The sequence below is a fragment of the Miniopterus schreibersii genome (assembly GCF_964146895.1).
Source record: "Miniopterus schreibersii genome assembly, chromosome: X".
NCBI classification, from domain to species: Eukaryota; Metazoa; Chordata; class Mammalia; order Chiroptera; family Miniopteridae; genus Miniopterus; species Miniopterus schreibersii.
In genome coordinates this window covers 29,172,469-29,198,847 of record NC_138104.1, presented here as the reverse complement: position 1 = coordinate 29,198,847, position 26,379 = coordinate 29,172,469, and the positions used below count along the sequence as shown (strand labels likewise).

Sequence of the window (26,379 nt, the reverse complement as noted above, 5' to 3'; positions counted from 1 at the left end):
AACACTTCTTATCATTTTAGATTATTTTTTTCTATTTGTAAATAGATATTTATAAATTAGCTTTAATAGCCATGGTTGTTGTTTTTTCTGAGGAGGCTTCTCTAGAAGTATTTAGGATTGAGAAGAATTGAAAATACTAATTGGCCCGATATCATTTTGTAAATCAGACAATGTTTGCTAAGTTACACATCCTGAGGCTGTTAAAAATTGCAAAAAACAAAATCTAAATTGTTGGGCAAGTATCCAAGAACAAGCCCAGAGCTGAATATAGAAATCATGCACAAGAGAATGTCAGTTTCAATATCCAGTTTATTATAGTATGTACTGGATCGTTAGGGAGTTCTGGAGCTTTCTGCCTCCATACTACACAGCACAATTGTAGGTAGTCAGTCCCTTCTCTGAAGATCTCCTTTCCCATGGGGTCTCTTCTAATACCAGTTCTCCCTCTACAGGTAAGAACTAATTGGTGCTATTGCTCCCAGGAGTAACCACACTGTTAAAGGGTATTCTAGAAGCCTAGAAAACCCAAAGGAATGAAGCTCTGCTGAGTTCATGTAGTCACCCTGCAATCACTTTATAGCTTACTCTGCTTTTTAAAAAAAAGCTAGGCTTGTTTCTAGTTCTGATTCTTGGCTACCTCATGAACACATAACATATCTAATAAAATCTTGGGGCAAATACAGAGACCTGAGGCAGTGTGAAATTATTACCAGCCGCTAAGAAAAGCTCAGTTATCACACCACAGGCAGAGTCAGACAGAGGAGACAGGCTGACAATAAAAGGAAGGAACCATCCATATCCAGGGCCAAGGATCCGAGGTCACAGCAAACACACACGAGAGCAAGGGAACCTGAAAACTAAGGCTATAAATCTGGCTCGTGTAGGAAGGCTTGCTATCCAAAGACCGGCTTCCCCAGTAACACTCTCAGGGTCTGCAATGTAACCGTATGCCAAACCTAAAAGTTAATGAAACCTCGGCCTTAATGAAGAGCCTGCCATCTGACAGGAGGCTGCTTATCGAGTAAAGAGGAACACCAGCTCACAGTGTGGGGTGTGGGGGAACAGATCCACAGGCACGGCTTGTCTCAGGATGAAAGGCTCACCAAGAAGCTTCTTAGCAGAGTTTGGGGGACAGCACAGCCTGTAGAACAAGATCATAACATCAGTTCCTACTAACCAAGGAGAGCTTCCGGGAACACAATTTCTTACATTTTAAGCCCTGCCTCTGTGTTCCCACAGCCCCCTGTGTTTCTTTCTATAACAGCATTTATCATATTTAATGTAGCTACCTGCTTTTTTAACCATCTTCGTCAATGAAGTAGAATCTTTTTGAGGTTAAAAATGAGGCAAAAACTGCTTATTATTCACCTCTGTGTTCCCAGTGTGTGACACAGAATAGGGGTCAATGGTGAATGGAGCAAGAGGCCTAGGTCATATACTTTTCTGTATGATTTGTACACAATAGGTACAAATCCAGGAGGTTAAGGTTCGATTCCCGGTCAGGGCACATGCCTGAGTTTCAGGCTCGATCCCCAGCAGGGGGCGTGCAGGAGGCAGCCGATCAATGACTTATCATTGAGGTTTCTGTCTCTCTCTTCCTCTCCCTTCCTCTCTCTCTGAAATCGATAAAAACATATTTTTTTAAAAAGATAGCTTACTATTATATAAACATTTTTTGCACTCCTGGCTATTTCCACTTAGTAACATACCTTGGAACCAAAATCATGAGGCACAAAATAATAAAATAGTCAGGACATACTCAAGATTAAATACTCTGGACTTCAAAGGACACCGTCAAGAAAATGAACAGAGAACCCCCAGAATGAGAAACAATATTTGCAAATTATTTATCTGATAAGGGACTGGTATCCAGAAGCCAGACACAAAAGACCACATATTGTATGATTCCACTGATAGGAAATGTTCAGAGTAGGCAAATCAGTAGAGACAGAAAGTAGATTTGTGGTTGCGTAGGGTGAGGATGGGAGGTTTGGGGAAAAATAGGGTACATGATATTTTCTTGGCTTAATGAAAATGTTCCACAATTGTTGTGACAGATGCACAACTCCATAGATATACTAAAAACCAATAAACTATATAAATGGATGATCCATATGGTATGTGAATTATATCTCAGTAAAACAGTTTAAAAAATCAATAACTTGCATGATAAAAGGCACCAAACCAAAGACAGGAGACAACATACATGCTGGAAATACATTTGCAGTTTACATCACAGACAAAGCCGTTTTGCCTTAATTTGTAACAAACTCCTGGAAATCGATAAGAAAAAGAACAGCCCAAAAGAAAAATGAACAGAGATATGAAAAGAAAATATTATGAATGTGTTTATGAACTATGAAAGGGTTTGCAACACAAAAGTTTTTTGAAACTTTGATGATGTCCAATTACAGACACACACAAAACTTATTGGTTTTTGTTTATTTGTTGTTGTTGTTTGGGTTTTTGATGTCATATCTAAGAAAGCTTTGTCTAACCCAAGGTCACAATGATTCACTCCTACATTTTAGCTCTTACATTTAGTTCTATGATCCATTTTGAATTCATTTCTTTGCATGGTAAAATGAAGGGAGAAGTTACTCCGTACATAGCCAAATTTAACATTTTATTATATGGCTTCTGAATTTTCAGTTAGAAAAGGCTTCTGTACTCCAAGATTATAAAGAAATTCTATGATGTCCCAGGCTACATTTATGGTTTTCCCTTTTTACAGTTAAATCTCTGACTCCTTTATAATATATCCTGGTACACGGTATGAGATAAAAATCCAACTTTTTTCTTCACCATGGCTACCCAGCTGTCCATCATCATGTACTGAAAAGTCCATCTTTTCACCATTGATTTGAGGTGCCACCTTTATCATATATATATTTTTAAATTTAACAGTATAATAAAGTACAAATGGAAGAGTAAATGTGCAGTAGATAAGCAAATAAGGCTCTGAACACAAATGGGCCTCATGCTATCACTTTGGGTAGAAGAAACTCTTTCATAACTTTCCCAATTTTGTTTCCATGGTTACTGGTCTATTTAGGTTTACTATATCTTCTGGAATTAGTATTAGCCATTGCATTTTCCCAGAAAATCGCCCATCTAAGTTTTCAAATGTATTGCAAGGGAGTTGTACAAAGTATTCCTTATCATTTTTATTTTTTTAATTTATTTTTATTTTTTAATGTTTATCTTTATTGTTGAGACCATTACAGATGTCCCCCTTTTAACCCCACTGATCCCCTCCGCCCACATCCATCCCACCCCCAGGCCCTCCCCACACCAATGTCCGTGTCCATGGGCCATGCCCATAAACATACAAGTTCCCTGGTTAATCTCTCCCCACCCACACCCCCCTCCCCGCCTTCCCTCTGAGATCCCTCAGTTTGTTCCAAGCTTCTATGTCTCTCGATCCACTTTGTTCATCAGTTTATTTTGTTTATTATATTCCACATATAAGTGAGTTCATTTGGTACTTGTCCTTCTCTGCCTGGCTCATTTCACTTAGCATAATACCCTCTAGTTCCCTCCATGCTGTGCCAAAGGGTAAAAGATCCTTCCCCTTCACAGCCGCATATTTACATGGTGTGAATGTGCCACAGCTTTTTTATCCACTCATCTACTGATGGGCACTTGGGCTGTTTCCAGATCTTGGCTATTGTAAATTGCGCTGCTATGAACATAGGGGTGCATAAGTTTTTTGTGATTGGTGTTTGGGGTTCCTTAGGATATATTCCTAGAAGTGGGATCACTGGGTCAAATGGCAGGTCAATTTTTAATCTTTTGAGGAAACTCCATACTGCTTTAAAATGTCTTCATATTTGTGGTTATACTCATCTTCTCATTTAAGAATGTATTTTTGTTTTAGTCCTTTATATTCTTGATTAGGGGGGTGTGTGTATGTGTGTCTGCGTATTTTAGTTTCTTCTTCCAATAACATCTTCTTGTTTATTTGTTGAGTCTACAGGCTTTTGTTTTGTAGTTCATTAATTTCTGGGGTTTTTTTTAACATTATTGATTTCTTCCTTCAGTTTCCTTTAGGCTTATTGTTCTTTTTCTAGCTCATTAACTTCAAAGCTCAATTCACTTACTTTTATCTTTAGTTTTAAATTATTTTTATTGAATTTATTGGGGTGACACTGGTTAATAAGATTATATAGGTTTCAGGGGTACAATTCTATAACACATCATCTGTATATTGTACTGTGCGTCCACCACCCCAAGTCAAGTCTCCTTCCGTCACCATTTATTCCCCTTTACCCTCTCCTGCCTCCCCCACCCCCTTCCCTCTGGTAATCACCCTGCTGTAGTCTGTGTCTATGATGTTTGTTTTTTTTGTTGGTTTGTTTGTTTTTGCTTAATCCCTTCAATTCATTTACTTTTAAATCTCACTTGTTTCAGCCAGTCATATCATCTGTACTTTATACCCACCCATGTGGCTGGAATTTTAAAAATAAATTGCATTACTTATATAAAAAGAAAAATAGGGAGGAGAGAGAGAGAGAGAGAGAAAGAGAGAGAGAGAGAGAGATATTACCAGAAGAAAACATTTCAAAAATCAAAATAGTTGACCAGGGCCAGAACTGAGATGAAGCAAGAGGTATTCACTTTGGCTGCAAAATATAAGAGGATGGCAAAAAACCCAAAATGCCAGCAATCAAGACACATAATATTTTGATGCAGTATTTCGGAAAATCCAATTAGAAAGCTATGGTGTGCAGGCTGGCTGCCTACTTTTGTCAATAAAGTATTATTGGAACCAGGGCCAGGATTAGGGTAAAGTGAATGAGGCAAGGTTTAGCAAGTACAGGAGTGAATGTCGCCTTTCTAAACAATCTTAATATTTTGTTTACCATAAATTTTTGTACTAATTTTGATTTCTGAAAATATTGCATTAAAATGTATCTTGATTACTGAGATTTTGGGCACCCTTTAAATTTTACACCCAGAGTTGCTTTTCTTGCCTCACCCAAGACCAGGGCCCTGTAATTGACTCTTGGTGGCAGTATAATGACTTTTTTCCATTTCTTTACACTTTTCTGCATTTTTGAAAATGTGCACAATAAGCATGAATTACTTTGATCATCAGGAAAAAAAATAACTTAAAAAAGACGTCAAGACTCACTCAATGATGTTCCTTGTGGTTTCACCATGGGGCTTGCAGGAAATAAATACTAGTGTTCGGATGGCCCTGCAGTTTCGAATGGCTTGAACCACCCGGTAATCTGAAGGCAGAAAGACATTGCTACTGATATAATTAAACTATCATGATCTGGGTTATCACAAACTCTCAACTGGCCATAACTTAGGATTGGTGAGGCATAGGGGAGAAAAAGGGTTCAGAGCCAGTCCAATGGGGGTGCCCTGAGCATGGTGTGGGGATGGGGCTAAAGCTTGGGGACATGATGGGAACACCCAACTAGTTCTGTAGCAGGAAAGCTATTCATCCTTACGCAGTCCCGCCCGGGCTGGGTTCACCACAGCAACAATGAACTGCTCATCTTCTTTTGACTTTAGCAGCTGTGGCAAAATCTTCTCTGCTCGACCAGCGTGGAATTCACAGTTGGTGATGCCTGCAGAAGAGAGGCCCACATGACATAAATGAAAACTCATGCCCACCAGTGGGGTGCAGGGAGCTTCGACTTTGTAGAAATGTACAGGAGCCAGGGCTCTGCCATCTTCCTTTAGATCTAGCATACCTCTGAGGAACAACGAAAGAAATGCTTTTGGACCTGCTTCATTTATCCAACAGGCTTTCCTTTGTAATATCTCAGTAGGCCTTTCAGCTTGAGGGGCTAGGCAGTGTTATACAACTTCGTGACTCACACAGCACACAAGTACCTATACTAAGAGAACCTTGACTTTTACTCAAGTGCTCTGTTATTGAAGGTTTTCACAGAGAACCTCTGGAGTTATGTGGTAAGGTGGGGGGACAAAGAGATCTGTTTTCTATATCGCAGTTTGGCAGAACATTTTAGAAGAAAAGGTTCTGTTACTAAAAATAATTTGAAACCTATTGTATTACACTCTGATACCTCATGAGTCTAATGTCAAGAGGCTCTTCTATATTATCCAAAGTTTTGCCAAGTTCCCTTGCTATCACTTAGGCTTATTTCCTCCCTCAGGCTCTTTTTTTGGGGTAGAAAAAAAAAGATCAGATATTGGGATCTCTTTCGGAAAACCATCAGGACCCAACTCTGACCACTCCAGAACACCCTCCCTTCCTCCTTACAGGTCGTGGATGCAGTAGACGCCCTTTCCCACACAACCCTTTTCATAGCATAGAAACAACTGCAGCTCTTCACTTCTCCCCAGACTGTAAACAGTGTACCATTGAAGGCTGCAGTCCACCTGGCATCCTCTACCGCCTGCTCCACCAACTCAATCCCAAGGACCTGGGAGGTATACTGAGCCAGAGAGAGGCCGATCACACCTGGGGAAATAAGAGAGAATAAAAGGAGGGGATTTTAGGATTTTAAACCAATGAGATTATGCCTGCACCACTACCACCACTGCAGGGCCCCTAGGTACTGGGTGAATGGAGTTTAGGAGCTAAGCAGCATGTAGATTCGGCCCTGGGCTGCCACTTGCCAGTTCCACAGCAGATGTCAAGGAGGATGGTGTTAGAGTTCACTCCACTCAGCTTCCCCACGGTCCGATACAGCATCTCTGCACCAGCAGTGTTAATCTGGAAAAAGGCATCTGGAGAGATGCGGATCTTCAAGCCCAAGAGCTCTTCAAAGATGTGGGGTTCCCCAAACAGGAGCTGGTAGGGGGATTGTTCATGGCTGCAACGGGTCCTGGTGCTGGAAAAGAATAAAAGAAGAAAGCATCTTGGAATGGCAGACCATTCTATCTCTAGTGGTTGGTTGGAGGGGGAGGCCCCAGCATCTCATCTAGGAGATACGGCCTCCAGGGCATGGCCCTGATTGCTCTGTGGGAGTTCCCCTCTCAAAGGATGGAGGTACATGCAGACACTCTATCATCTACAGTCTGGTCTGGGTTCCTAGACTTGGGTGGGGTACGAGGGCCACTTAGCCCAGATCCTCCATAACCAGCAGCCCAGCCTCTGCAATCCCCAACCCAGACTACGGCAAGCCACCTGTCTCTGTGCTTGCTGTTTGGCTGTCCCAGGCTTACCTTTCCTGGAAGTAAAGTGATGTCAAGTCACAGACTGCTCCTGGCCCTTTGATGAAAAACTCCTTTACAGTCTCCTTCTGAACACAGAGCTCCTCCTGCCCACACCACAAAATCAGGAATCAAGCAAAGACTCATTTCTGACAAGTTTTCTCTCCTAGCTCCACAGTCATCAGCCCTGCAGTAGTCACACATGAGGGTACATTTCTCAAATTCTATTATAAATAACACTTAACATAAAGCAATGTTCTATAGAACAAAAAGTAAGTTATTTTCACATCTCAGTAGAAGCATCGCTTTCCTTATTGGCTTTTGACAAATCCTATAATATAGACACACATTTTCTCTAGTCTGAGCCCTTTTAATAGTTCTCTAAAGAAAATATGACTTAGGCCAGCTGGTGTGGCTCAGTGGTTGAGCATCGACCCGTGAACCGAGAATCACCAGTTCCATTCCTGGTCAGGGCACATGCCCAGGTTGTGGGCTCAAACCCCAGTGGGGGGTGCAGGAAGCAGCCGATCAATGTTTCTCTCTCATTGCTGTTTCTATCTCTCTCTCTCCCCCCTTTCCCTTCCTCTCTAAAATCAAACAAACCTATTTAAAAAGGAAAGAAAATGTGAGTTATTCTTGTAAACAGGAGCTAAACTAAGCTTCTGTCCCATCATGAAGAAGCAATAACTTTTCAATTCCCTTCACACTTCTCCGCTTCAAATATCTCAACCATTCACCCAACCACCACCTCAGAGGACATGAGTGCTAGGAGAAAGGAAAGTGCTAGGAAGAGAATGAGCATTATAACTACATCCCTTCTTTGAATTCAGAACTTTTTAAAATTCCTATATCATGCCCGGCCAGGTGTGGCCCAGCAGTTGAGCGTCGACCTGGGATGCAGGAGATCGATTCGATTCCTGGTCAGGGCACATGCCTGGGCTGCAGGCGGCACATGCCCAGTAGGGGGCGTGCAGGAGGCAGCGGATCAATGACTCTCCCACCACTGATTTTTCTATCTCTCTCTCCCTCTCCCTTCCTCTCTCTGAAATCAGTATATATTTTAAAAATAAATAAAATAAAATGCCTACATCACTATAGAGAGCCTAGCCATTAACTTGACACAAGGATGTATCACAATAAACTATGTTGGAGCTATAGAGTTAAAAGGCCAGGAATCAATGACTTGGGTCCAGCCCTAGATTGGTTATTTCCTGGCCCTTTAACCTTGGGTACTTCTATGCCTCCATTACCCCATCTGTGAAATGAGGACGACAATACTTCTTGGTTAAGGTGATCACACAAGTAGAGGAATGTTTTAACATGTTAATGCTTTAAAGCTCCAGGTGCATTACAAGTGTAACGTATTATTTGGGTTATGAAATTCTGACTATATTCTAGTCTCTATTGAATTGTTTTTTGGATTTAGTAGAGCATCTAATAACTTCCATTGGCAAAGTTCTTACAAAAATACTTAGGGGTCCTCCCATGATAATTAACTTGGTAATTAGTCTGGCCTCAGTCTCTGTGGTTTGATTACGCCATCAGCATGGTTAAAAAGTACCCCGAAACTTCCAAAAACCAACTGCAGCATAGTAATAGCAGGGTTTGCTACGGAAGCTGCTCCTGTGAGTCTCACCTGCCTTAATTCCTGGGGATGGAAAGTAATGATGGCCATTGTGTGCCCTTGGCTATTGGTGCGGACTATGAGCTCACGCCAGTGTCCACCTTCATGAAACAGAAGGCAGGGCTCCATTGGGGACTGTCGAAGGAATACTTCGTAGTACTAGGAAGAAAACAGTATTATTACACAGGCAAAACTAACATGTTCCATAGCTTATTATTCATGCTGGATGATTGTTATGGACTGTATTGTACCCCCCCCCAAAAAAAATTCATATATTAAAGGCCTAACCCCAAGTACCTCAGAATGTGACTGTGTTTGGAGACAAGGTCTTTAAAGAGATGATTAAGTTAAATGAGGTCATTAGGGTGGGCGCTAATCTAATATGATCGGTATCTTCATTAAGAAAAAGAAATTTGGATACGCAAAGATAAAACAGGATGGATACACAAAGCAAAGATCATGTGAAAAAACAGTGAGAAGATGGCAATCTACAAACCAAGGAGAGAGGCAACAGAAGAAACCAATTTGCCAACACCTTGATCTTGGACATTGCCTTTCGAACTGTGAGAAAATAAATTTCTGTTGTTTAAGCCACCTAGCCCGTGGTATTTTGTTATGGAAACCATAGCAAACTAACACAACGATATAAGAAACATGATCCCTGCCCTTTCACCTTACAGAGGGACACAATCCATTGTATTCCAAACAGTAAGCTGCACAAAGCCTTAAGAGTTGTATCCTTAGTCTGGCACATAATAGTTGCTCAATAATTATTATTGAAAGCAAGCATGAATGAACAGGAAAGGGTTTTTATTTGTATGTACAATCTCAGGTTATTCTATATATAGTATGGAATACAATAATCTTCCATTTCTGTGAACTTCTCCTGGCAGCAATTCCTAATATACTACTCAGCTGCTGTGATTCTATTCCTACCTATAACTTCCTGATACAAACCCATCATTTCTATATTTCTACATATAATCAAGTGCCAACTAGAGCATAGTTTAGTCAGCTCCTTCATTTCCTTCTGGTGAAAAGAAGTCAAATGCAATCCTGATGTAGTCCAACACAAGCTTGTTGCTGCCACAGCAGGACACACTGTCTGATTTACTAGGTCCTTTTGTTTTTGTAAAACATGTATTCTAGGTCCACTGTATTTTCAAACAATCCCAAAATTATGCATAGAAGAGGGAGTTATAACAAAAACAGTGCTGCCTTAGAGGGTAAAATCAATTAAGGCTACCTATGATTACTTTTACTATAATTTCACATAAATGCAATATAAGATATGCCTGACTATACTGAACATATTTTTCAAATTGTGAAGTTGCTGATTTAAAATAAAACTGGTTCAATTGTTGTTCACTGGCTGGTGGGCAAAGAATGTTTTTTGGAAGCAAGATTCAAAAGCAAGAGGTCCTGAAAGGATGGGAAACTGAAAAACTGAGTCAGTCCTGGAAGATATTGGGTAAGTAAATATAAAATACAGCTTCTCCGTGGTATAAGCTCAGGCCTCAGCATCATTTATAAAATGGAAACTGAGACTCCTATTCTTGTATGGAAATGCCTAAGTATCAATAGTGAAGGGACCTGTAATCATATTGCAACATATAAACATGGCAAATCAACACATTGTACACCTGAAACTTACACAATAAAAATAAAATTTTTAAAAACACTCCAGATCTACCAGTTTATAGGAAACATAGGGGACACAGGGAGAATGGTAAGTGACATCATGGGGATTCAATCAGCAAAATACAGAATGTGAGAATCTCCACAGGAAAACAAACCAGTTTCTTCAAAAAGTAAATTACAAAGACAGAAAATAAATTAAGAGGGAGGGGGTACTTATAAATTGAAAGAGACTGAAGAGACATGTTAATTAAACACAATCTGTCTACTCTGACTACTGATTTGAACCAACTAAAAAAACAAACGATTTATGAGATAAATCAGCACAAAATTTGAACATTCACTGGATGCTTGATGATATTATGGGATAAACATTTATTTCTAGGTGTAATAATATAATGGAGTTAGATTTTAAAATTAAGTCCTTTCTTTTAGAACTCACACTCAAGTACATATTTACATTTTATTTGCCTCAAACTAATTTAACGGTGGAAAGTGGATGAGAGTATAGATTAAATAAGATTGGACACATTGATAAGTTTGTTGAAGCCAGTAATGGGTATATTTGGTCTGTTATACCATTCTCTATTTTAATATGTTTGTAATTTTCCATGATATAAAATGAAAGAAAATTTTGTACAATAAAGAAAAATAAAATCATAGTATACCTACTTAGCTCAGGAGTGAATATCTACATAGTCATAACAATATAAGCACTAAATAGTAATTTAACCAAAAACTGTGCTATAAAGATCTAAGACAGGTAGTTTGGGAGAAGAGACAAAATAAGAGAGATTCTTATATGCCATAACTGGAAGTCAACAAATAATATGTAAATTTGATAAATCAGAATATGTCAGAATAATGACAATGTACTATTTAGAAATATGGAACACCAGAAGAAATAGCTACAATAATTGCTACTGTTTATCGGGAGCAAGACTCAAGAGTAAGGAGGGGCGGGGCAAAGGAGCACCATTTTCCCTTACTAATCTATTAGTATTATTTGACATAAAACTATGTACTTGTATTTCTCTGATAATATTTAAGACTTCCTTTTTAGGTCTTGATGCTCTGGCTGACAGCTCCCGTAAAATTCACATTTTGAGTTAAGCCTCGAGATGATATTTAAACCTCAAATTGGGGCAGATGAGGGTTATTCTATCATCTTAATGGAATGAGATGATACTACCAGTAATAGGGAAAGGGAAACAAAGGTATAAACAAACTGAGAATAGCTCAGCGAGTGCTGTCTGCCTGCCTATCTGATACTATTGTTATTACAATAAGCATCTGGCCTGTATTTGAGTATCTACTGGGTTGGATCTTAGGTCCAGAGCAAATATTGCAGGGAAGAGGAATCTGTCTGGACGGATGTGGGGGGTAGAAATTTGCCCAACAGAAGTTGGAAGGGCTAGAAACTTGGGTAAATATTGCGAAGAGGGAGTCATTCACCAAACACTTGATAAACACCAATTATGTGTTTGAATCTGTGTTAAATGCTAGGCTACAAAGTTAAATAATACATAGCTGCTACCTCCACATCCAGTGTAGGAAGCACCAATGCACAACAATGCAATACGGTGTAACAAGTGCTACAACAGCAGATATGCAACGAGATACAGGAGTGCAGAAGAGGGGAATCCCTAATCAGACTGAGGCATTAGATAAGATTTTCTACAGTTTCTGATGCTTTGAAATGAATCTTAAAGCATAAGTAGAAGCCAGGTAGAGAAAACTGAGGGCATTCTAGAAAGAGGACAGCCTTAGGCAGGAGTAAGATAGGCTGGTAGGATAACTCTAGTTCAAGACAAATGGAAAGAGGAAAGCATGTGAGGATGTGGCAGAAGATGAGGCTAGGGGCCTTATCACAAAGATCCTTATGGGAAAATGTAAGGAATTTAAAGTCTATTTTAAAAACTATTGGGCAACTGCTTCAGAATTTTAAGAAAGAGAATGGTATGGTCTCATCTGCATTTTAAGGATGGCCCTGGGTGCAGCGTGAATACACTGAGGCAAGGGGCTGGAATCAGTGGAGCCAGTTTGGAAGTGAGACAGGATGGTAGCTTGGAGTAGAGTGGTGGTGATGATGATGGTGGCGGAAATAAAGAGAAGAGGGTGGAATCAAGGTATCATTAGAAAGGAAAACTGACAGGACTTGGAAACTGATTAAATGTGGCTGAGGAGGAAGGGGAATTAAAACAGAGGAGCCTAGGATGACACGTTTCTAGAACATGGTGCTACCATTGAACAAGGTGAGAACAAAAGCAACACATCTGGAAAGGGAAGAAGATAGCTTTAGCTTAAGGGCAGTGGTTCTCAACCAGAGGTGACTGTGCCCTCCAAAAGACATCTAGAGACATTTTTGGTTGTCACAATTAATGGCATGTAGTGGGTAGAGGGCAGGGAAGCTGCTAAACATCCTACAGTGCACCTAACAGCCCCACACAACAAAAAAATTATCCAACCCCAAATGCCAATATTGTGGAGGTTGAGAAACATCGATCTAAAGCAATGCTGATTTGAAGAGCTCTGCAGGAGAGCTAGGTGAGGACATTTAGTAGCCTTTTGGAAATGCAGCTCCTGAAGCTCAAGAGGGAGCCGGAATGCAAATCCAGTTGACCCTTGAACACAGGTTTGAACTGCATGGGTCCACTTATAGTCAGGTTTTCTTCAATAAATATATTAGAAAATTGGGGGAGATTTGCAACAATTTGAAAAAACTCAGTTTATGATTTTTAAAACTAACTTTTTCTCTAGCTTACTTTATTGTAAGAATACAGTATATAATACATACAACATACAAAATGTGCTATCAACTATTTATGTTATTGGTAAGGCTTCCGGTCAACAGTAGGCTATTAGTAGTTAACTTTGAGAGAGTCAAAATTTCCTCACATTGTCAAGTGTATAAGTTTAGGAGTTGTCACTTTATAGGTGGTCATTCCAGTCATCAGCTATAGCTGAGTACAATCACTCATGAACATATTCAAAAAGAGGGCCAAGGACAGAACCCTGAGGGACACCAACACTTACAGTGGGAAAGGAGAAGAGGAAAAGATCCCATGAGCAAAACTAAGAAGTAGCCAGTGAGAAAGAAGGAAAACCATCAGAAAATGGTATCACAGAAACCAAACAAAGATAAGAGTTTCAAGGAGGGAAGTGAGAATAATTAGTGCCAATGGCAGAGAAAAGTTGAGCAAGTTAGGACCAGAAAGTTTCCACTGGATTTGGCAAAATAGAGGTCACTGATGACATTGGCAAGATCAAGTTCCACAAAGTGTTGGGGGTAGAAGCAAGAACGATCAGATTTTTTAAAAAGACTGGAGATATTTAACATGTTTATGAATTAAAAGAAAGGAGCAGATAGAGGTGGGGGAAGGAGGTAAAGAAACAGGAGAAAGTGGATATGCAATGAAGGAGCAAGATCCCGAGGAGGAAGGAGATGATTTTGAGACTGTATTTCAAGGAAGGAGAGCATCGGATAGGGAGAGAACCAACAGCCTTTCACTGATAGGAGGGAAGGAGGGATAAGATTTCAGCAAAGGTGGTGGATGATGGTAGGAGGAGCAGCCAAGGGAGTTCTCATCTAATGGCCTTAATCTGCCAGTGAAGAACCAGGAATGGTCATCTGCCAAAAGCAAGGGAAAAGGTGATGGACAGGAAATTTGAGAGGTAAGAGTTTAGAAGAGTCACTGAAGAGAACAGAAGCAGCTGACATGGGCCGTGTAGGAAGGTTTCTGAAGAATGATCTTACCAAGGGAGCTGTGTCCCAGCAGGAAAATCTTGGATGTCACGTGGTGTCCTATCAGAAGGCACCACGCAAGTGTCAGTAACCTGAACCATTAGGAGGGTGGGTGCTAGTAAGAATTAACAGGTAATAAGAATGTTAGCTGGGAGTTCTGTTCAGTCATCGCAAGTAAGGCTTTTGCCTATTTAAGGTCCATGAGGGCAGGCACCATGTCTATTGGAGTCACCTTTCGATTCCCAGCACCAAGCACAGCGCCCGATACATGGTAGGCACTCAATAAATAGTGGGTGCATGAAACAAGAGGAGAGAAAAATGTCTGAGGCCAGCCTCCTGATGCAGACGCCGCCTCACCACCACTCCCACATCTCTCATGATAGACCTCAATTCTGTTCCGCCGAAAATACTAGCCTTCCAAATATTCCAGACACCTGCCACTTGCTACACTGCCCTCAGCAGTACCTGGAGTTCCTAATACTCCCCTCCTATTAAAATTCCTTGGATGTCTGACATTTGCGGTAATGGATGCAATTTTCTCTCCTCCTCTCCGCCCTCCTCGAAACGAAATACTAGCAATGTTCTCTCCACATTAAGAGGTATGCTTTCAGAACAGGGCCCCACCTCCCCTGAAGCAGCTCTATTATTAAAATGTCAGGGAAGCTGCTGTTCCAGGCTGCAATGCCCCGGGTCATCTTCAACCAGCCCTTGTTCCTTATTACCTCGGCCACTTGACTGTGTTTCTCTGGGATGTTTTTCAGATGGTTAGACCGCACACAGACAATGTTTCTGTCTATGGAAAGAAAAATAATGTATACATTTTTTAACCGGAAAGAGTATTTAAAAGAAAATGTCTGGCAACTCAAATTTCCTCCTTCAAAGAGGCATAAGCAGAGATGGAGAAGCAAAGTACCTACTTTAAGCTCAAAACCTTTTTTTTTTTTAGAGAAAATCTGTTTCCTGGTCTAGCCATTAAGAAGCTTATTCTGCCTTGGCCAGTTTGGCTCAGTGATTAGAGTGTCAGCCTGCAGACTGAATGGTCCTGGGTTCAATTCTGGCCAAGGGCATGCACCTCATTTGTAGGCTCGATCTCTGGCCCCAGTCGGGGTGGGACACAGGTGGGAGGGCAACCAATCAAAGTGCCTCTCTCACATCAGTATTTCTCTCTCTCTCTCTCTCTCTCCCTTCTACTCTTTCTGAAAAGCAATGGAAAAAATATCCTCAAGTGAGGATTAAAAAAAGAAAAAGAAGCTTATTCTTTGGGGTGAAGGGGGTGAGAAGAAATGGAAGAGGGTAGAGCGGGGATAAATGGTGATGAAAAAAATAAAATAAAATTTAAAAAATAAAATACAAAAGAAGCTTATTCTTAATGGAGCTAGTACACAATATTTTATCTCATGCCACAGATAAGCAATATGACAACATCTACTTTCTATTTGGATTTCAAAGGGGTAATGGGATTTGTTTTTCTGTTACTGAATAATATAACAGTAATGTCATATACTTATTTAATTCTGCACACAGAGGGGAAAAACCCAAGTGCCTGCCCTAATGAACTGCAGTGTTAAGCAAATGGATATTTAACATATATAATATAAAATGATGGTATTTCAAGTGGCCTTTTTGAAAATGGGCAAATGGAAAGTTCACGAATGGGATCTGGGAATGGATACTGGCATTAAGTCTTAGAAATATGCCATTTTCACCCGCCCGGGCGTGGCTCAGCGGTTGAGCGTCGACCTAGGATCCAGGCGATCGGGGTTCGATTCCCGGTCGGGGCACAGGCCCGGGTTGCGGGCTCGATCAATGACTCTCTCATCATTGATGTTTCTATCTCTCTCTCTCCCTCTCCTTTCCTCTCTCTGAAATCAATAAAGATATATTAAAAAAAAAAAAGAAATATGCCATTTTCATTTCCTTCACCAACACCTCCCCTATCGATTCTTTTAAGGCAAATTTATCACAGAAGGCTCTAGTTTTCAGGGATACGGGAATGTGAAATAGAAAAGGCAACTCCAATAAGGAGAAGACTGCTTCCAGTACAGAAAGTAGCACAAAATGATGACAATGATGATGATGATGATGATGATGACAAGAGCACCAGCAGCAATATGAACATTTACTAAGCACTTACTAGGTTTTAAGCACTTACTAGGTTTCTCCTTTTAGAGGGAGAAAGGATGAGGGTTGTGGTTCCTGTCACTATGTTATAATGACTACCCACAAAAAAGTATCCGCAATTAACCATGTGATCAAGTTCAGCATCAAAGGCTTCCAAATCGACTTAGCCCTTTAAGGCCACCCACCGTGTTTCCTCCTCCTCTCCACTCCCACTGACACTGTTCTCTGCACCATTCCCTTCCTCTCAGTCCTTGGTTTGTTATTTCTACTAGTCACGACCATCGACTGACCTCTCCAAGTTCCCAGATAGTACCCTACAGTCTTCGGATTGCCATCTGGACCTCGGTTCACAGAGAAGGTGGACTTATTTCGGTAGCCATCGATGACAGGCTAGAGGAGGCAGAAGGGCAGGAAAGGGAAACAGGTCAAATGAAACCAAGGAGGACAACAATACAGGGAATGAGGGAATGTTCTCTGGATAAAGACAAATAAGTGATGCTTGCTTGGAGAGTACGGCATAGGTGAAAGTCTGTGACTGAGATCAAGACACTCCATAGACACTTCATAGCAGAAAGGAATTCCAATCTGGCCATAAAGCAGGAGTCAGCAAACTTTTTTCAGTAAAGAGCCAGATAGTAAATAATTTTAGGCTTTGCAGGCCACAGGGTTCCCATCACAACTACTCAACTCTGCCGTTGTAGTGTGAAAGCAGCCATAGGCAGTCCCTAAACAAGGAGCTCAGCTGTTCCAATTAAACTTTATTTATAAAATCAAGCAGCAAGACAGACATGGCCTAAGGGCCACAGTTTGCCAACCTCTGCCATAAATTAAATTTTGCCTCTCTGAGGCCTCTTTAGGTTTCCAAAGTTGGGTATTTTCCGAGGAGGCAGTAGTGTAGTGGTTGAGAAAGTGGATTTTACATCAGATAGGCCTGAGTGTGAATCTCAGTTCTGGCACATTCTAGATGTGCATCCTTGGGCGAATTACTTAATCTCTCTAAGCATCAAGGTGTTTATCTGTAAACTGAGAGTGCCTACCCCCCAGAGTGACTATGAACAGTAAACAAAACAATAATGCATACTAATCACTTAGCAGAGGGTCTAGTCCCCAGCAACTGACCAAGAGGTGAGGGCTTACAGAAGGTATAATAGGATGGAGAAGACAACTGAGCCCCTCCGATTTGGGTGCAGCTGTTGTCACTTTGACTCCGTTGAACATCTGGAGGTAAGACTCTAGTCTTTGTAAAATCTTCTTCTGAGCTTCAAATTTCACCTGCAAAAGAATATAAGCAATAAAAGAAAAGACTTTTGCAATATCACCTCCAAGAGTGGAAAACAAATAGGATGAGAGAAGGTTGTCCCACAGATACTTGGGTCATGGTCTCAGCAGATAAATCCAGAATGATGGAAAAGCGACTGACCTAATAAGGTATTGGGGAAAGGTCAAGAGTGAGCTCTTGTGTAAGCTTGTCATTTTATCTGAACTTTCAGACTGAACACTCAAGCCTCATGTCAGTGCTGGACAGAACTTGCTGTGGTAACAGAAATGTTCCATTCTGGTATTATGTTCTATGTAATATGACAGCCACTAGCCACATGTGCTACTGAGCACTTGCAATGTGACTCATGTGACTGAGGAACTAAATTCTTAATCTTATTTAAGTTTAATCAATTTAAGACAGTCAGCTCTGCTATACCACGAAATAAGGGTTCCTACACCATACTATGCAAAATCACACAAAAGAAATCACAGGGCTCATGGGGAAAATAGGGTTGAGCACACATATTCCAAAAATTTATCAGTAATACACACAGAAAAGATAGGAACCTCACAAAAAGAATAGTATGGTTTTACATGTGAAATGGTAATAAAATGGATAAATACTACAATGAGGATGGCACTTGGCCCCGACAAAGACCTGAAGTTTGCTTGTGGAAGTACCTCTCCACTTGTGGGTTATCATGAGGTGGTGGAAGGAGGCCATGTGAATAGGATGGGAATTTCTAAGAGCGGATGTGGATGGGTGTGGCTCACAGCACGATCATCGAACTAAGAGAGCAGCAGATGTCTGTGGTCTGCGCATATGTTCATTTCATGGATTCTCATGCAACTCAGTTCAGCTGGGTGTAGTTTCCTTCTTTCATCTGGTATTTCTCGGGGACAAAATCACTCTTAAGCCAATGTGAAATCTGTATTATGTTCAAATTGCTTCCTAATACATCAATGCATTGGAACAGATTCCCATTTTCAAAACAAGCATTATTATAGTAGGATTGACCGTATTTAAATTTCAATAGCCACATGTAGCTAAAACTGTAAGAATAGCAAAAATGCAAGGAAGAAGGGAAACGGGCATTTATATATGGCTCTAGAGTTTGGAAGACATAATTGGCCTCAGGTTAAAATTTCAGAGTTGTTAGCATACTCAGTTTAAGGACTCCTTGGGGTATCTGGGTAGAACTGTCCAGTGAAACTTCTTACAGGTCTGACACCACTCGCCTGATGGAACAAAGGAGTGGACACAGGCTGGGTACCAACCTTGAGCTGTTCTTCATAGCTCAGCCTCCAGAGTGGTGTCACAACATCGGCCAGCCTCAAAGAAAATAATTCAGGCACTTAGTTCATCATATAAGTGTGTACTAAGAAACCACATTATACATAAGTACTTCCTGCCACCACTTTCTTTGGCATTTTTCTTATTATTCAAAAGACTTAACTCGCATGCCCCTGGGGAGATAAACTCTGGGAGAAGAGCCCATTTTGGTGCTGTCTACTTAACAAAGCAGAACAGATGGGCAAACCTAATATAAGAAAAATCCAGATTTATCAGGAGGTAATTAGTCATATTACAAAAGGCTTCACTGTTGGGTTCCTTTATCTATTCCATCTCCCTAATGCTTTTAAAATGCAATTTGATTTAGAAAATACATTTGTTGCATAAGGTAAGGTATATCTGTGTTTGCATGGCTGCAATGGGACTATTCATTTGTAGTCCATCTAATCTCTCTCTGGGTCTCGAGTTTTCAGTACACCTGGCCTGGACCTTTTTAGATACAAGGTCCCAGTTTAATATCTCCTTTCTGCGAAAACCACACTTAAAGGCAAGGAGAATTTTAAAAAAAATTTTTTTTTGTTAATCCTCACCTGAGGATATTCTTTCCATTGATCATCAGAGAGAGTGAAAGGGAAGGAGGGAGGGGGAGAGAAAGAGAGAAAGAGAGAAACATGAATGTGTCACATCGATTGGTTGCCTCCCGCATGCACCCTGACCAGGGCCGGGGATGGAACCTGCAACCCAGGTATGTGCCCTTGACCGGGAATTAAACCCGCAACCCTTGGTGTGCAGGCCAACACTCCAAGCATTGAGCCATGCTGGCCAGGGCAAGGCAGGGAGAATATTTTCTGCAATCTCAAAGCATTTCCCACAATATTCCTAGGATGTCAAGTTCACTCTGGGTATCCTACCTGAGGCACCCCTTCGAATCTTTGTCATGCCACATTAGTTACATCAGGAATATAGAATTTCAGTAGGCCCAGAGATTCAGACTTGCTAAGGGGAAAGAACATCAGCCTGGGTCTTACCTTTCCTGCCAGGAACCATCTAGTGGTCCAAGATGGCTTGGTTTCTTCTGGCTTTTCTGTCCTCTTTGACACTTCTTGGCGATTACATGAGTAAAGGTTCCCTTACATGCTGAGTCCAAGAAGAGTTGTGACCAACCTGGAGGTTTTCTAGAACACCAGGGGAGCAATCCTGGTTTGGAAAAGAGACCCACTCTGGAGAGGATGCATCTCGGGTTGTGCATTGAGACTCTTGTCTTAATACCTGCCAAACACAGAAACACTGAGATTCACTTGCATGAAAGGTGGACAAACAGAAGCTGGAAGTGGAGGCACAACTCCCAAACCCCTTCATTCATTTACATTTACAGAAGCTCAGCACCTAGCACAGTGCCTGCCATAGAGTCAACAACACTCAGTAAAAGCAGGCCTACTGAGCAGAAGTGAACTACTGAAGGCTAGGCACTGGCTTAGGCTCCCAAAATAAAAAGGAGGAGCCCTGGCCGGTGTGGCTCAGTTGGTTGAGCATCGCCCCATGAACCAAAAGGTTACCAGTTCAATTCTCGGTCAGGGCACATATATAGGTTGTAAGTTCAATCCCCAGCTGGGGTGCATACAGGAGGCAACCTATCGATGTTCCTCTCTCACACTGATGTTTCTCTCTCTCGCTCTCTCTCTCCCCCCCCTCTCCCTCTCCCTCCCTCTCTAAAATCAATTTTAAAAGAATTTTTTAAAAAGATAAGGAAACTATAGTCTTTCTCTTCCAGGAAAGAGTTCAACTCTCTGAATATACTTCTATGGCCAGTCCCTCTCCATTTTCTACCCTCCCACCCAACAACCAACAAATCAACTAATACGAAATGCTTACTATATGCAAGGCAGGGTGCCACACTACATACTGAAAGGGTTATAAAGGTTACAATCTAATTGAGGAGATCAAGTGCAGACCCAGGGAAAGATGATAATATCCTTGGTTCCTGATAAGTGCTCAGGAAAGGCTTCCCAGGAAAGGCATCCCAGGTAGGCCTTGCACCAAGTCTTAAGAGACAGCAGGGAGGTGAATCGGGTGTTTGGAGGACAGTGGCTTAGACTGATTGGGCTAAAACAGTAATTCATCTTCATCTTAGGGAATAGGGGAAATAAGACTAAAAAGTTACATCAAAGTGAGATCTGGAAGAACTTTAATGCCCGAATAAAATATAGACTTTACTGTGAAGTCAATAGTGAGGCTTTATGTAGAGAAATAAAGATAAAATAGGGAGCTTAATAAAAAGCAAATTCATGTTTGAAGCATGTGTTTGAAATGGTAGGGAAACAACCAAATGGAAGTGTCTAACACGTAGAGAAGCAGTACTACATGTCAGGAGAGAAGTCAGGGCTAGAGGTTTGGTCAAGTGTCTATAAGAAATACAAGCTGTCATATTTTTTAAAAAAGAGCTTTCAACAGAATAGCAAACGGCCAATGACTAAACCTGGGAGAAAGGCGGTATTTGGGGAGCAAGAGATGCTGGTGACTCAGACTCAGGAGAGTGTATAGCTTAGAAGCCAAGAGAGATGGCTTTCAGGAAGGTACTGACACATTCAATAAGTCTGAGGCCAAAGAAGGAAGGGAAATAAGGCAATGGGAAGTGGCAGGAAGTAGGGACAAAAGACGTTTGAGATCTTAGGTGCCTGGGCAGTCCCCTGGCTGCTCCGCTTACTAGCCAGGTGGCCTTTGACAAGTTAATCATTCCCTCTGACCTTCCTTTTTTCATCTGTAAAATGGAAATAACAATAGTAACTATCTCATATAGTGGTTGTACGAGTTAAATAAGGGGTAATTAATAAAAAGGACTCAGCAGAAGATTAAATCAAAATGTTTGTAAAGCTCTGAGCACAGTGCCCAGGACCCAGCCAAAACTCAGTAGGTGTTCATTATAACTGTCATAATGTTTAAAGACAGTATGGGACTGAGTGGCAGTGGCAATATCGAAGGAGGGCATCAGGGAGGAGGAATAGTGGGAGTAAATGAGGGAAAAGCTGAAAGTGTTAGGGCAGGGGGAGGGCACTCTGGAAAGAGGAAGGAATCCATCTTCCTCCAACACAGGACCCTGTGGTTGCCTATTTACCTTATGCTGCCTGATCATTCACTGCTGTGGAACTCTGAGTATCCAGGACACATGAATGGACTTAACCAAATACCTTACTGACGTGCTGTGAAGCTGCCTTTTTGCCCTTGCCCCCTACCTTGGGCTTCATCCCAACGTAAGTCATACCTTAATTCATAATGATATCTATTTAAAAGTCCAATATATGTAATAGATTTATCAACTAAGATTCTTCCATGGCTCCCTCTATTACTGTGAAATTAGTATGCCATGATCACTAGGTAACTTAGAGGATGCTGACACGGGTGCTGTAATATTTCACCCATACACCATTTCTTTAGGTTTACAAAATACTAAAAAAAGTAACTGTCATAATAGGAAAGCACCTAGGGGGCAGAATACGTCAGATTTCTAACAATAAATTTAAGCTGGCCCAGGATTCAGGTGTTATTGATAGTACCCTCCATCCAACTCCCAGGAAGAGGCAAGTTGTTAAGAAGATGGACTTTAGCCCGGTCGGGTGTGGCTCAGTGACTGAGCATAGACCTAGGATCCAGGAGATCACGGTTCGAGCCCGCAACATGCCCGGGTTGCGGGCTTGACCTCCAGTAGGGGGCGTGCAGGAGGCAGCCGATCAATGACTCTCTCATCATTGATGTTTCACTCTCTCCCTCTCCCTTCCTCTCTGCAACATCAATAAAAAAAAAAAAAAAAAAAAGAACATGGACTTTGGCCCTAGCTGGTTTGGCTCAGTGGTTAGAGGATTAGCCTGCGGACTGAAGGGTCCTGGGTTCCATTACTGCCAAGGGCACACACCTCAATGGCAGCCTCAATCCCTGGCCCAGGTCAGGACACGTGAGGGAGGCAACCAATCGATGTGTCTCTCTCACGTCGGTTTCCCTCCCTCTCTCTCTCTCTCTCTCCCTCTCTCACTCTCCCCCCCTTCCACTCTCTCTGAAAAGCAATGGAGAAATATCCTCGGGTGAGGATTTAAAAAAGAAAGAAAGAACAGGGACTTTGAAACCATGTTCTAATCCCAGATCTGCTTCTCACTAGCTCTGTGACTTTGTGCAAGTTACTTAAGCACCATGAATCTCGGTGTCACCATCTATAAAAATAGGACTGATAACACCTACCTTTCAGGGTTGTGGTGTGAATTAAACAAGCTCATATATATATATATATATATATATATATATATATATATATAAAGTGCTCAGTGCTCAGGGCTGTGCTTAACACGGAAAGTGTTCAACATGCGTCGCTGCCCTTCCTTACACTCTGATTTGAAGCATGTCACTTGAGTTCTTTTTGTCTCAACATGTCCAACCTGCAAAACTAGAGATGTAATAATGTATGCTAGTGGTGTGAGGATAAGTACAATTACGTGGGAAACTTAAAAAAACAACACACACAAAAACCGTTTCCTAACATTCTGCATTAGTGCCTGCTGGAGCATGGTGGGCTTAAGGCCTGCCCTGGACCACCTGCTAATACTATCAAAAGTGTCTGACCTGTGATAGACATTTCCCTAGGGTGAGATAAATGTACCTATAACAATTTTTAAAAAGCAAAAGCCAGTGGGAGGAAATGAGTGAAAAGGTATGAGACAAAGAAAAAAAACAATGCTTTTTTTGGGGGGGGGGTGCTGTAGAAAACCCAGACTACAGAGGAAGGGCCAGGGAAGGGGCCCTGTCCCTCCAGCTGGCAGGGAAGGATGCAGGAAGCCCCAGGCCCATTTGGGGCTTGGCAAAGGAGGGACAGGGGTGCTGAGGCATTTGGAGACAGCTACGTTTAGACTTTTTTGTGGGTGTGTGGGTCCTCTCACTGGTGACTGCCACCATGAGACTGTGCTCTACTTGCCCTGTACCCCAGCAGAAGGCCCCTTGTCAATTTAGGTTTCTTCCTCCAAATTATCAGATGTTGTCTAAAATAGGATCCCACTATTTTAGGGTGCCAACCAGCCATCTCTCCCAGTAAAGAGCCTTTCATCATATTTAGTAAATTCTCTAGTGAAATATATTTTTCAAGGCAGCAGAGTAATACTAGTCAAAGTGAGTTATGTTTCTGTTTCACGTCAGAGGGGGCATTTCTTCACAGAAAATACTATTTTTATAGTTTTTCCTGTTTTAAACAAATACTTGGATTTTTTATTTTTATTATTTAGTGTGTGAGAACTGCTTTGTGTCTGCCTCAGAAATTGATCTCAAAGGGACCCAGGGCCCAAAGCTGCTAGATAGGAAGGTAGGCTAACTCTCTAAGGTTGGGATGGCTTACCTGCCTGAATTGCTGAGAAGCTCAAATCAGTGACCACGTGGTGGGTAGATCTGAACAGGGCCAAGGATCTTCTTGCAGCAGAACGTTCGCCCGCAGGCAAAGCCCCGCTTACACTCTCTGCTCACCCTTCCTTCAGTTGGCCTGGCGCCAGACACGGTTCCTGGCTAAATCAGGTGGGTTTACTGATTGGTCTTGACTGTAGCCCAAGTGGAGTCAGGTCTGTCCTTTTCCCACCAGACCCTCTCACCCGCCCCGCAGCCCCCTCTGCTTTGCGCAAGTTCTGCCCACCGCGTCTGCTGGAAGGGGTCACTAGTGAAGGGTGCCGCTGCACTTGGGCAGGATGCGGGGCCCGGGGAGGTCTGGAAGGGCGGGGTGCACGGGTTGGGAAGGAGGTCAGAGCACAGGGGAACTCACAACTAGACGCGACGTCGCGGAGGCTGCGTGGAGCCGGGTTCATCCCAGTCCCCACCCCCGCCAGCCAATTCCCCGCCCCCAGAGCAATTTGGCGCAGTCAGCAGTTTTCAGTACAGCGGGGTTAAATCAGGTTTCCCGGGTGCTCCCAGTAACCTCCTTACCTTCGTGCCAATAAAGCCTCTTAAAGAACTGAGGGGGGCAAACGAAAAACCTGCGGGGGGCCTGGATCGCGGCCGCTGGAGTCACTTCCTGGTGCGCAGGGCACCGGGTCTCCAAACGCGCGCGCAGCCCGCGGGGCAGGCGCGGGGCTCCTCCCAGCCCCCCCCCCCCCCCCCCGACGAGGCTGCGCTCCCTACTCTGCAGGGGGCGCTTCTTCTTCAAAAGCACCTCGCCTCCCTCGCAAGTTCTCCCCCCTCCCGCGACCCAGCCCACCGCCTGCCGTTAGCGTTGTCCCATCGGGATCCTGATAAGCCTGGAATACCACCGAGGAATTCGCTCCGCTGTGTTAATAGTGCTGACCTTCTTCTGGGCGTTTGTGGTTTAACACTTTCAACCAAAAGAATAGATTTCTATTGGTAGACTTGCAGGGATCAGGTCCGAAATGGGTCAGAAGATTGGGAGATGAAGAAGGTTTTCTCAAATCGAAATCTTTTATAAAAGGCAGCCCTGCCCTGGCAGGGTAGCTCAGTTGGTCTGGACACCCCACGGTTGCGAGTTTGATCCCCAGCCAGGGCACTTACAAAAAAAGCAACCGAAGAATTCGTAAATGGAAAAACAAATCGATGCCCGCCCCCCCCAACTCAAAATTTTAAAAAGCAGCCCTATTTTGGGCCATAGGCTTTTTCAGGCATTTGTTCTTCCTCTGTTTTATACTGCATCCTAAAAGTATTATGTTACTATGACAAGATAAACCTGGTTTCGTAAGTGGATCCCAGGCAAGGCTACTAAATACTAAAACCTAAGGGAAAAAATTTTTTTCTTCAATTACAGAAATCAGGAGGCCAGAGACCACTAGTTCATTTACAAGCTCCTGGACTACATTCAGTGATTCCTCTAATTTTTCAAGGGGTCATGAGCCCAGCCAAATGAGTAAGAGAACATTGAAAGATGCACACATGTATGTGCTGTAAAAATTGTTGCTTTAATGGAATAAAATTTACAGCAAGTGAAGCTACATTTAATTACACTTAATTTTTATGCCTAATAGTAATTGGGCTTAAATGGAAAGTACTTTATAGACAACATTTCAGTTATTTATTTATTCAGAGCGTAACAGGCCGGTTACGTGCTAGGCAATGTATTAGCCCTAGCGAGTACAGCAGTAAATTAAACACGGACCAGTACCTCAACTAATAGCAAACATTAAATCAGCTAGACCAAGGCTCAAAGCCCAGATCTACCACTTATAAGGTGTGCGAACTTAGGCAAGTTACTAAACTGCTCAGCGCCTCGGTTTCCTCATCTGAAAAAATGTCCGTAATAATTGCACCTACCTCACAGAGTTGTGATGAAGATTAAATAACTTAATACATGCAAAGTGCTTAGAGAAAACACATACTCAATAAATGTTAGCTATTATCATTCAAAAATAATTTTATATACTGTGTGTATATACACACACATACAGACACATACATATATGTACCTTTTAGAAAGGAAGGGTTCTTTACTCCCCATTCTAAAGGCTTGAATTGGTAAATGCTTGACTCAAACTGTGGCCTTCCTGACTGCTCTCATAGCTCTTAAGCAAAATTTGAGCTCAAACCACTGCTTTG

The 26,379-nt window shown here is 42.0% G+C and overlaps 1 protein-coding gene across 3 annotated transcripts; it reads right to left on the bottom strand.

The window, feature by feature from the left end:
* Positions 1-290: 290 nt before the first annotated feature.
* TRMT2B (tRNA methyltransferase 2 homolog B) lies at positions 291-24,888 on the bottom strand. Of its 3 annotated transcripts, XM_081125338.1 has the most exons (14): positions 24,766-24,888; positions 24,191-24,354; positions 19,851-20,091; positions 18,807-18,861; positions 17,406-17,540; positions 16,559-16,658; positions 14,870-14,940; positions 8,777-8,923; positions 7,153-7,247; positions 6,604-6,818; positions 6,344-6,445; positions 5,466-5,585; positions 5,138-5,237; positions 291-1,141 (listed from the first exon to the last, which is right to left on the bottom strand). In XM_081125338.1, exons 3-14 carry the CDS (start codon positions 20,069-20,071, stop codon positions 1,015-1,017), a joined length of 1,488 nt encoding a protein of 495 aa, XP_080981464.1. In that variant the 5' UTR covers positions 20,072-20,091; positions 24,191-24,354; positions 24,766-24,888; the 3' UTR covers positions 291-1,014. The 3 variants fall into 3 exon arrangements, with proteins under 3 accessions (XP_080981464.1, XP_080981466.1, XP_080981465.1); XM_081125340.1 differs by lacking the exon at positions 24,191-24,354 and having other exon boundaries at positions 24,766-24,882; XM_081125339.1 differs by lacking the exon at positions 24,766-24,888 and having other exon boundaries at positions 24,191-24,650.
* Between the last annotated feature and the right edge of the window lie 1,491 nt (positions 24,889-26,379).